Source organism: Carcharhinus amblyrhynchos, chromosome 7 (assembly GCF_965287045.1).
Source record: "Carcharhinus amblyrhynchos chromosome 7, sCarAmb.v2.hapA, whole genome shotgun sequence".
Lineage (NCBI taxonomy): Eukaryota > Metazoa > Chordata > Chondrichthyes > Carcharhiniformes > Carcharhinidae > Carcharhinus > Carcharhinus amblyrhynchos.
In genome coordinates, this window is record NC_137330.1 from 13,968,341 (window position 1) to 13,980,932 (window position 12,592).

Sequence of the window (12,592 nt, forward strand, 5' to 3'; positions counted from 1 at the left end):
GTGAGGGAGGGAGATCCAGGATTTTGACCCCCAGCGAAGGAACGGTCAATATATTCCCAAGCCAGGATGGTCAGTGGCTTAGAGGGGAATTTGCCAAGTGGTGGTTTTCCTCAGATGTCTGCTGCCCTTGTCCATCAAGATGGTAGCGGTTGTGGGCCTAACTTAAGGTCAAACCAAATAAACAAACCCATAGTAAATTAGGACAAAGTAAAAGGGGCAGCTCCCCAAAAGGAAGGGGAACAGCCCGAACAGAAACAAAGTACAAAGAAAACTTAAAAAACGTCAAATTAAAATGTGATTATTAAGGTCAATAATGCACTCCAGCCTAGCAGTTGTGGGGGGGAGGAGGAGGAGGAGGAGGGGGTGGGTGGTGATAGTTGGGTGCTGCTCAGGGAGCCTTAGTTGAACTGTCCAGGGTGGCGGGGGAGGGGGTGGAGCCTGGGAAAGTTAACATTCTTCCACCTTTAACTCCACCCCCCCCCCCCCCCCCCCCAACCCCAGATCCAAACCAGTGAGAAGTGGTCACCTCTCTGCGCTTTGATTGACAGGGAATCTGCGGGGGGGGGGGGGGGGGGGGGGAGGAGGAGGAGAGGGTGCTGCGCATGCGCAGAACGGGACACGTGGAGGCGGAGGCCGCGCTGGAGGCGGAGGCCCCGCGCGGCTTGCCGAGTGCGCGCACGACTGACCGGGTAGGCGCGCGCGCGGCAGGGCCGGGTGCGCGCACGCTGCACACGGAGCCGAGCCCGCTCTGTTGTTAAGGGGAGAGGGGAGAGGGGCGGCGAGCTGGGCCGGGTGGCGCTACAGCAGGAGGAGGAGGAGGAGGAAGACCCTGTCTGGGACGATGGGTTCGGTGCTAACCGAGTCCGTGTGGGGCTGGTCCATATTCTCCCTGGTTTTACTGGTAGGCTATAAATAAAAAAATAAAAAAAGGGCCCGCCTGAGAGGCGGCCTGTCTGAATCCATTAATTAAATTAGTGAAGCAAGTCTCCGTGTGTGTGTGTGTGTGGCTCAGGCCTGGGGCTCTGGCGCATGAACGTAAAGGACAGACCAATATCAGGTGGACAGGGCCTGAGTAAACGTTCATTACATTGAACTGTGTGTGTGTGGTCCCATCCCAGCTCACATATGTTAAAGTAATTTAAGTATTGTCAGCTAATAATTACTTACGTTTTGCTCTCAGTTGACCAGAAATGTTAAAGTTTTTTTCTCTCTCCGTAGAACTTGCTGAGCATTTACTGTTTTTTTTTTAAAAAAAATAACACCCAGATTAGCAAGCTGTCCACTCCCTCCCCTGCACTTCATTCACTCCCTGTGATTTTTTCTTTTCTTGGTGCTTGCAAAATCAGCAACCTGGTGGCCCTTTCCTTTTGGTCCTGTCCTGACTGAGTATTGTAGGTTATTGGTCAGGTGAAGGGTTATTGATGGGTGGCACAGTGGTTAGCACTCAACGTCAGGGACCTGGGGTCGATTCCCACCTTGGGTCACTGTCTGTGTGGAGTCTGCATGTTCTCCCTGTGTCTGTCTGGGTGCTTTGGCTTCCTCTCACAGCCTGAAAAATGTGCTGGTTAGGTGCATTGGCCGGGCTAGATTCTCCCCCAGTGTGTCTGAACAGGAGTGTGGTGACTATGGGACTTCCACTAACTTCACTGCAGTGTTTAATGTAATTCTACTTATGACACTTTATAAACTTGCAGAGAACGTCCAGCATTTCCCTTTTTTTTAAATACACTCCAGGTTAGCAAGCTGCCCCTGGACTTCATTCACTCTTTGCAATTTTCCTGGCACTTGCAAAACCAGCTTTGCTTAAGGCCCTGTCCTAACTGAGGATTATAGGTTATTGGTCAGGCAAAGGGTTATTGAAGCATGGCACGCAGGTGCAAGTTAAAGGTACATAGCAGTCAGGTTCTAACTTAGTTGCTGGGACAGGCTGAATGGCTTCCTCTGCAGATTAACTGCAATGATGCATTTAAGCTAGTGCATTTTAATGTAGATGGAGATGAACATGTTTTAGAGGAATATTAGAAAAGATAGCAAGGAGTAGAGGGGACAGCCTCAAAATAAGTGGGGGGGGGGGCAGTTTAGATTGGAGATGAGGAGGAACTTCTTCACTCAAAGGGTGGTGAATCTCTGGAATTCTCTGCCCATTGAAGTGGTGGAGGCTACCTCACTGAATATATTTAAGTCTCGGGTAGATAGGTTTCTGATAGACAGGGGAATTAAGGGTTATGGGGAGAAAGCGGGAAAGTGGAACTGATCCACTTCAGATTGACCATGATCTTCTTGAATGGCGGGGTGGGCTCGAAGGGCTAGATGGCCTACTCCTGCTCCTATTTCTTATGTTCTTATTATTGTACAGAATTGGCATGAGCCAAAGAAGGAAATAGTTGAAAAACAGTTCTTGCCTTTGTGTAGCAACTTGCATGACATCAGACATCTCAAAGTGCTCTACACCCAAAGAGGTACTTTTGGAGTGCCATCACTGTTTTAATGTAGGAAATGTGGAAGCCAGTTTGCATACAGCAAACTCCCATGGTATGAGAATGATCAAATCATCTGGTACTGGGGATGTTTTAGGGTTAAATATTATGCAGGGCACCAAGAAAAATTATTTTATTAGTGTCATGGGACTTTTTACATTTACTAGAAATAGCACATGTGCATTTAATGTTTAATGCATTTAATGTTAGCACATTTAATGTTTCATCTGAAAGACAACATCTCCCACAGTCCCTCTGTCACTGGGATGTCAGCCTTGATTTTTTTTTTGTGCTCAAATCTTTAGAGTAGGAATTTACTGAGAAGTGAGAGTGTTACGAACTGAGACAAGGTTGACACAGCAATAGAGGTGGCGAGTCCAAGATTCAGGAAAAGAATCCAGACTGAGTTCTGAATGGCTGTAAACTCAGCAACGGATGATGTGACCAAAAGGATTGAGAGATGAGGTTAATCCTTTTTGTACTATTCTGAATAGTGGTGCCATTCTCCACAGGTGTGGAAATGCTGCAGCTGTTGTATTATAATTACTTTCATTGCATTTATTTTTTGGTGATGAGAGAGGTGGTGGCATAGGGGTATTGTCATTGGATTAGTAATTCAGAGAGCCAGGATAATGCCCTAAGGACCCAGGTTCAAATTCTTCCACTGCAGATGGTGAACTTTGAGTCAAATTACAACCCTGGAATTAAAAGTCTAACATGATCATAAAACTATTGTCAATTGTTGTAAAAGAAAACCTATTTGATTCACTCTTGCTGTCTTAGGGAAGGAAATCTGCCACCCTTACCTGGTCTGGCCCACATTTGCAACCAGATCCACAGCAATGTGGTTGACTCTTAGGTTGCCTCGAGGACAACTAAGGATGAGCAATAAATGCTGGGCCAGCCAGCGATGCCCGTGACCAATTTTTTTTTAAAAAAGCTATCTTTGGGAAACTGCAACAGATTGAAGTTTTGCTTCCTCCTTTGGGTTTGCAATTAAATTGAATGCATTGTACCACTTCAATGAAAGCAATCACACCACTTGTTGTTTACATAATATGATGAATTATAAATGTTTCGGAAGGCTTTTACTCATGAAACCAGCGTTTGGAGAAGTGGGAAAAGTGCGTTTAAAATCTAGCCTCGCTGTCTCGAAATTTCTCATTTGTGCGCTGGGGGCTTCTAATTGTATCAGTAACTTTTAAGCTTGTGATTCAGGCAGAGAGAATGTTTTGAAAGGGAATGCACCATGTGATCCAGTTTGTACATAATGCTTTTTTTTGGAACAGCCACGCACTTCTTTTGTCAACGCTGTATGGGTGCTTTCCATCTGAATTGATATGTATTTCTAGATCCTGTCATTATGCTTGAATATAGATAAAGCTGTTCTATGAAGGGGCAATACAATTATAGTAGAAGAAACTGAATAAAGCACTGCTTAATAACCTAATCTGAGAGCCACCAGTGTTCAGGGACCTATGCTCGCTGAAGCTCAGAAAAGTGAGAGGTAATCTCATTGAGATTTGAGTTTCTGAGGGAGCTTTACATAAGTAAATGAGAGATTGTCTTCTTTGGCTACTGAGTCTAGAACATGGGGCACTGTCCCAGGGTAAGGAGTTGATCATTTAGGATGAAGAGAAAGGAAAAAGACTTCAATCAGGAATAAAAACAGAAAATGCTGGAAAAACTCAGCAGGTCTGGTAGCATCTGTGGAGAGAAACAAAGTTCATATTTTAAGTTCAGTATGCCTGAAGAAGAATTATAAGACTCAAAACACTACTGTGTCCTCAGATGTCCTGGTGTTGTCAGACTTTTTACTGTCCTCAGATGCTGCCAGACCTATTGAATTTCTCCAGTGTTTTGTGTTTTTTATTCCAGATTTCCAGCATCTGCAGTTTTTTTTGCTTTAATTCATTCTATGTAGTGAGTCTTTGAAGTTTTCTACTCCAATATATGTCTCCTCAGTTGTCAACTGTATTTAAGAGTGAAGTTAATAGATTTTTGAACACAGGCAATCTAGAGAAATGGGGATTGAGCATGTAAATAGAATTGAGGTCAAAATCAGCCATGATTTTGTTGAATGGTGAAGTAGGTTTGTGGGGTCCTTGGGGACTACTCCTGCTTCTATTTGCCATCCTATATTTAAGGTTTCTCTGCATGGATTTTGCAATCAAAATTTGTATATAGCTATTGCGGCTTTATTGCGCACTATAAAAGATTGATGTCTCGTAAGGCTAGCCTAAGTTCAGGGGGGTCACATGATGAAAGGGTTATTTTAATAAAAGCTTTCAGTACTGCATCATTTTTCTTAAATCAGCTTTTACTGTCAGAATCTTATTTTTACTCTGTGCCCCCTATAAGGTTCTGATTGGATTCACAGTATTGCAGTGATCAGGAGAATGAAATCTGAATTTTATTTTCACCACTAGCACTCCATTCAAATGAGATCAACTATTGTAGAACAAACTTGGGGTCGTACCTTGAACCTTTTAGGATCGCGTGGCTCACTAATTGTTGTAAGAACCTGCTAAGCTTGTACAAAGCTCGAAGATTCTTGTCAGATTTCTGACTGCTTTCATCTTGGATCATGTTGAGCTTTTCTCGTCGCAGTATGTATGAGGATTTGAAATATCCTTGTGGTGTTATCGCTTGCGGATGGCACAAGGAAGCGAGCATGTTGTCACTTTGATATTGGATTAGTAGCCCAGAGGTTGGAGAGTTCAAAGCCCACAGTGGCAAATTGCGAAATTGAATACAGTAAATCTTGTTAGTTGTGAGCTAGGACCAGAAAAATTAGGATGGAAGCTGTCAAATGGTTTCATGTATCCAACTCATTCATTCAATTAGAAAGGATGTGAAGATATTAGAGTCAAACTTGCATGGCCTTTAATGAGCCAATCTGCATGAATATTCTGATCCAGGTAATGAAATGTACTCAACAGTTGAGTACTCTGAGATTTGTTGACCAAATCTTGGACCAGCTAGATCTTAGGCATAATGCAGCCTGAAACCATGACGACTGGCTAACGTGGATGCTGTGGCCAACATGGATGGGCCATCATCTTGTAGTCCATGCAGAGAGAGAGGAAAAATGGCGTATGTTGCTTGAGAGATAGTGAGACTACGCCCTCGAGCAAGAATGGGGTAACCCCCAGTTGCTAAACCTTTCCTAAGACTTGTATACAGTTATCCCACAAAGTATTCAGAACACCCTGTGGAACTTCATGATCAGCGCATGTACTGCTGGAGCTTTACTTTTTGGAGGACTGGTTGAGAACTGCAGATTTTTGTGGCGTCCTGAGCTTTTCATTACCACCTCAGTCCTCCACAGGATTCTGCAGGCATCCTTGCTGAAGTAAAGAGCATCACAATCACCCTGGTATTAATGTCTTCTTTCTGTAACGCACAATAGGCTGTTTCCATGTTCCCTTCCTCAGTGACTTGAATGCTGAATTTGTGTTCCAAATCCTCAAAAAGCTGGACTTGCTACCTCAGATGTGTCTCTGGGCCTAACAACTTGCAGGTTCGCTTTGGTTTCTTGGTTGCAGAACCAGATCTTCAGAGCAGAGACTGAGACAGAGCCACCAATCAAGCACCACCTCCAATGGCCTAGTTTTGGACTCTGGTCTCATGACAGAACCCTTTTCCTATTTGGCAGTGGATCTGGTTGGGAGACATGCCCACTTCTCAACTTAGCCTCAGGGAGAAGTCTTCTCCTATTTCCTTCAGCAGTTGTCATAAAGGGCAAAATGTACTGTGTTTTGTGACTCGGTGGAGCAGATGAACACACCAGTAACTTGGAACAGAATGGTGACTCAGTGGGTGGCACTGGGGATGATGTTTATTGCTGCAAACAGCACCTACCCAGTCTTGAGGCCTTTCCAAGAATTCTCGTGGCAGCAGCAATGTCTGAGGAACTTCCAACTTGAGCTTTGGTGTATGCCTTGATTGTTCTGGCACTTCCCATCATTTTTCCAGGTTAAAAATTGGAATGAAGCCTGAGGTGACAGGAGCAGTGACCACCTTTGCAGGCTCCATACTGCGTGGATCTCTGTCACCTGTGAATTCCTACTTTTTTTGTCTCCGGTTCAGTTATTTTACAGCTGCTGGTGGAAAATGCAGTAATAATCCAGCAGCGGGATTGCAGGTGTTTTGAGGGGGTGGAAACACTGTCTTAATTAGATAATAACAAGGGTCTACCACCTTCAACCTTCCCAGTATTTAATAAGGAGTGTCAATGTTTTTGAAATATAAACTTCCTTTATCATTTGAAAAGCAGGTAAAAATAGGGAAGTAAATTTGCTATGTTTTCCCGAGGAAGAGAGACATTGTGAGCATCGTGGGGAATGATGTGTGTACAAACAGGTACTTATAGTGCTAGATTAGTTCTTCTAGAAGGAGGGGATGTTTTAATTCACCCAGGCAAATGAAACAGCATGGAAAATACCATTTTAATACTGGAGCTGCTCATCGCCATCTCATCCTGCAGCAGATAATTAGCTTGTCTTGAACAATATGATGAATGCTTAAAGACATGTGGTAATATTACTTTATTAATTTCTCCACAACCTCTGCTTTAACCTCTCTACCCTGGATCATAAGTTTAACAGCAAACGATCAGTTTCCTTTCCTCTCCTCATGCCCATACAGATAAGGGAGAAAGTATAGTCCAAAAGTTGAATGTGTACTACCCTACCTTGGCTTCCTTCCTGATGCTGCCTTTACTCCTTTTTCTCCAGATGATTTTTTTTCTCTCCTTGCCATCTTCAAGCTAGCTGTAATTCTTTGTCCTCTTCAAGTTAAACTCCTTATTCTGTCTGGGTTCAAGTGGCTTATTGCTTATCTATCAGTCCTTGCCTTCCTTCTTGGGGTCAGATGAAACTAACCGGTGGGGTGAGTATGGTGGTGGGGACGGGTGCGGAGGACGATCTTGTTAGTGAGCCTATTTGGGACAACTAAATGCACAATGAACGTGCCCTTGTTTGGGTACATGAATGATACCAGCAAGTTGATTCCTTTTTTTTGGTTGCTAATGAATCCTCATCCGACACCTCCACTCTGTTGTCCAGCTGTGTAGGATAGGCCTCACCTGGTTCTACACCCATCTATCTGTCATAAACATAAAATCCCCAAAGGTCTTTCCTTCAGCCCCTCTTACTTTATCTGTACATTCTTGACGATATAATCTAAAAAGTTGGTTTGCACTAACTGCACCTCACTACTTCACCACTACCCTTTTGACTACCTCTAATTTGTCATATTACTTGCTTGACATCCTATATTAGATGCACAAAAAGAAGTTCCATTTAAGTAATTACAATGCTGAGGTCTTGAGTGCCAGCACCCACTAACCCCCATCCCATGAATTTTGTTCCCTGCCCTTGGAATTCGTCCTTCTTTCACCTGAGGTGAAACTGGATTCCTTGCAATCATGGTATCCTATTTGACCATGAGTTGAGTTTCCAACCCCACAACCATCATCAAGACATCAAGCTTTGACAAAGGGTCATCTGGACTCAATGTCAGATCTTTTCTCCTTACATATGCTGCCAGACCTGTTGAGATTTTCCAGCATTTTAACTTTTGGTTTCAGATTCCAGCATTGGCAGTAATTTGCTTTTATCAAGACAACCTGCTTCCACCTAAGTATTATTGCCAGCTCCCTCCACTGCTTTCGCTTATCTGGTACGGGAAGTCTCATCCATGGCTTTGTCATCTCCTAGATTCGACTGTTCCATCTGTTACAAATATTAAGCTTATGATGTTTTGCGGCAGTCACTTTTAATGTATGGTAAAATGGAGGAATGAAGAGGGTCATGATCTGTCACAAGCTTGGCTGCCTTGGTTGTTAAAGGTTAAAGATGGGTCCACTTTGGGAAGAAGGTGAAAGGTATTCATGCCTGTGGACAATGGCAAGAGGATTTCTGATGACTTTGGGAGACTCGATCTTCATGTCTCAGAGGCAGGTGTTGTAGTTTGCAAAGAAACTATAAAAAAGTGCAAGAATTAGAGTAGTTTTAGTGGGAGATTTCAATTATCCAAATATAGATAAGAATAAGAATGGCGCAAAAAGATGAAGGATGAGAGTTCCTGGAATTTGTTCAAAATAGTTTGCTTCTGGCCCAGTGAGAAGGTAGGTACTGTTGGACCTTGAGTTGGCCCAAGTGGATCAAGATCAGTGGGAGAGCAGTCGGGGGACAATGACCTTTTGTATCATAAGATCTAGGTTGGCCATGGAAAAAAGTAAGGAACAATCCAGAGATAGTTAATTGGTGGAAAGCCAATTTCGACGGGATAAGAACACATCTGAGTTGAGTAAGTTGGAATCAGATGGCCGCAGAAAAGCTGGTGGCTGATCAATGGGCCACCTTCAAAGAAAAGATAATGCAGGCAATGTCAATGTATATTTCCTCGAAAAGGAAAATTAGGATAAACATATCCAAAGTATCCCGTTACAAGAGGTGGAGGGGATGATGTGCATGTATGACAGATGTTGGTTAGAAAATACAATGAAGAACCAGGCTGAATATAGAAGGACCAGATGGGGAGTGAAAAAAAACTAATAAGAAAAGCAAGAAGAGGGCATGAAAAGAGACTAGCAGCTAACGTAAAGCAGAATCCCGAGGCTGATCAGGTACCAGGATTGGCTGACATGCATCCAAGGGCACAGAGAAATGAGAGTAGATATTGCAGAGATACGAGTGGTAATCTTCTGGTCTTTCTTAGATAAAGAGGAGGTGTGAGAGGATTGGAACCAGCAACTACAAACAAGCTGGTTTGACTTCAGTGGCAGGGAAAGTTCTGCAAACTGTGGTTTGGGACAAAATCAAGAGTTACTTAGACAAGTGCAGGGTAATTAAAGATTCATTTTGGGAAAGTCATGTTTAACTTGTTGGAGTTTTTTGAGGAGATAACAGGGAAGGTTGATTAGGCCATCACCATTGATACGATTTGAGTTGAGCAAACTTCTAGCTGATGGAATAAAAAGGAATATAGGCACTTGGATAAAAATCGGTCGAATGACAGGGAACAGAGAGTAGAGATAAATGGTTGTTTCTCAGATTGGCGAAAGGTTTGGAGTGAAGTTCACTAGGGATCAGTGTTGGGACTCTTACTCTCCTAGTACATATTAATGACCTAGAATGTAGTGTTCTGGGCATGATGATTTCAACATTTCCAATCTTTATCATCTGTAAACGGTTGTCAACTCTGAATAGTCTGAATTTCAGAAGGACATAAACATGTTGTTGGATTGAGCAGACAAGTGGCAGATGAAGACAAAGAAGTGTAAGGTGATTCATTTTGCCAAGAAGAATTTGGAGACACAGTATAAAATAAAGGAAGAAACTAAAGGTGGTGCAGGAACAAAAGGACCTTAGTGTATGTGTACAAAGGTCATTGAAGGTGGCAGGTTATGTTGAGAGCATGGTGAATGAAGTATGTGGTATCTGAAACTTTATGCATAGGGACATTGAGTACAACAATAAGGAGGTCATGTTGAACTTGTATAAGACACTAGTTAGGCCTCATTTGGAATACTGCATTCATTTTTGAGAAAGAAGGAGAAGCCATTGGAGATTCATGAGGGATTTCGGGAATAAAAAAACTGTAGTTATAAGGATAGGAGAGATTTGGGTCTGTTTTCTGTGGCGAAAAGAGAAGTCTGAGAGAAGACTTGATAAAGGTATTTACACCCTGAGATGTATGGACAGGAGAAACTGTTCCTTCTCGAGTGTCAAGAACTCAAGGGCGTAGCTTTAAAATTATTGGTAACAGGACTAAAAGTAATGGGAGGAATTTTTTTTGACTGAAGAGGCAGTTGATATCGGCAATGAATTTCTTAAAAGAATGGTTGAGGCAGGCTTTATCAGCGTATGCCAAAGGGAATTAGGTTGCTATCTGAAAAGTGAGAATATGCAAGGTTATTAGGATAAGGCAAAAGGTTGGAATTGGAAAGTTATTTGAGAGAAACAGTACAGACTCGATGGGCTGAATGATGGCCTCGTGTAAAGTAAAGATTCTGTGGTTCTGTCCATTTAATTCTGAGGTTGAATGGAGTTGGGGAGTTTAGGAGACAGCTAATTAGCATTACCATGGAGATGGGCTTTGAGCAGCCATCACACCACAGAAAGCCACTGCATAATCAGCTTATAGGATTTTCTTAAGATATTCCTGAAGCGCTCAGACAAGTAAATTTGCAAGAACCTTGAGAGACGGAGTGCAGAGAGATAGACAGTTGGCCTGTTGTTCACCAGGCAGAAGGCAGGTGGGGTCCCGTGCACCAATTAATGAGGCCAAAAATGTGGAGGATTTGCACTAACATAGCATCTTTAACATACAAATGTCTCTCAATATTTGTCAGAGAGAAGAGGAAGCAAAATCAAGCTACTGGTGCAGTTGACATTAGGCTCCATTTCAAGGATTTGTTTTAATAGGATGAGAAGAGGGAATTCCAGAGAGGAGAAATCTCCAAAGTCATGCTCACTATGGAAGTCAGTTTGGGATTAGAAGTTATCTGGAAAAAGGAAGCAAGCCTTCGTGAGGTGAAATTAACTTTGGACTGGTTCCTGGTAAATGAAAAATAAAACAAAATGAAAAGGCTCTGGCTCCATGTCCTCTAGTGCATGGTTTCCTGAGCATTTCTCAATTTGCTCCATTCATGGCAAGGCTTGAATTTGCCTTGTCCATCCTTTCTGGAATTCCCTCTTCTCATTCTCCTGTTAAAACATATTCAAAACAAATCGTTGAAATGTAACCTATTGTCAACAGCACCAAAAGCTTGATTTTACTTCCTCTTCTCTCTGAAGCATATTGAGAGATATTATGTATGTTAAAGATGCTGTGTTAGTGCAAACATTTGTAATTTGGCAACACTGAGTAGATGCATTACTAACTACTTCTCACTTGTGCATAAGGAGGCCAGCCATTCTATGCTGTTGTGTTCTTTGCATTCTCTTTCAACCATTTATGAATCTAAATTAAGCTGTGATGCATAATTTCAGTTTGAAGTTCTGGTGTTGATCCTTCTGGTTGTTCTGTTTCATTGCAGAAATTTAGCTGATCTACTGGTTTTTTCAAAGTCAGCCCCTAAAGTGTGATTTGGACAAGTTGGATGAGTTGGCAAATGCAGTACAATTTGGATAAATGTGTGGTTATCCACTTTGGTAGCAAAAACGGGAAGGCAGATTACTATCTGGTCATAAATTATGAGAGGGGAATGTGCAAAGAGACTTGAGTGTACTCGTACACTAATCACTGAAGGTAAGCATGCAGGTGCAACAGGTAGTAAAAAAGACAAATGGTATATTGGCTTTCATAGCGAGTGGATTTAAGTACAGGAGCAGGGATGTCTTGATGCAATCACAATAAGAAGTCTCCCAACAGAAGATTAAAGTCCAACAGGTTTCTTTAGTAGCAAAGCCACAAGCTTTCACGCACTGCTCCTTCATGGGTGAGTGGGAGTTGTAAGATAACCTTACTTAATGGTGAGAGATTCCAGAGCTTGGAGGTACAGAGGGATCTGTGTCTCCTTACGCCTGAATCACAAAAGGCTAGTATGCAGTTACGCAACTCCCACTCATCTGATGAAGGGGCAGTACTCCAAAAGCTTGTGGCTTTGCTACCAAATAAACCTGTTGGACTTTAACTTGGTGTTGTGAGACTTTTTACTGTGCTTACCCCAGTCCAACGGCAGCATCGCCACATCATTGATGCAATTATACAGGCTCTTGGTGAGGCCATATCTGGAACATTGTGTGCAATTTTAATCTCCTTATCTGAGGAAGGATGTACTTGCTCTAGAGGGAATGCAGAGAAGGTTTACCAGGCTGAATCCTGGGATTGCAGGACTGATGTATGAGGAGAAATTGAGTCAGATAAATTTGTATTTATTGGAGCTTAGAAGAATAAGGGGGGGGAAATCTCATCAAAACCTATAAAACTCTAACAGGACTAGACAGAAGTATATACCAAATGGTTGGGGTATCCAGAACCAGGTATCACAATCTGAGGATACAGGGTAGACAGTTTAGGATGGAGCTGGGGAGAAATTACTTCACCCAGAGACTGATTAGCCAGTGGAATTCACTACCACAGAAAGTAGTTGAGGCTGAAAC

The 12,592-nt window shown here is 42.7% G+C and overlaps 1 protein-coding gene across 1 annotated transcript in view; it reads left to right on the top strand.

Annotated features, from left to right (window-relative positions):
- Window positions 1-789: 789 nt before the first annotated feature.
- The window catches only part of lmbrd1 (LMBR1 domain containing 1), a 221,685-nt gene continuing 209,882 nt past the window's right edge, over window positions 790-12,592 (top strand). The window contains exon 1 of the mRNA XM_080191977.1: window positions 790-901. Coding sequence (XP_080048103.1) covers window positions 842-901 — 60 coding nt within the window. The 5' untranslated portion in view covers window positions 790-841. The remainder of the gene's footprint in view (window positions 902-12,592) is intronic.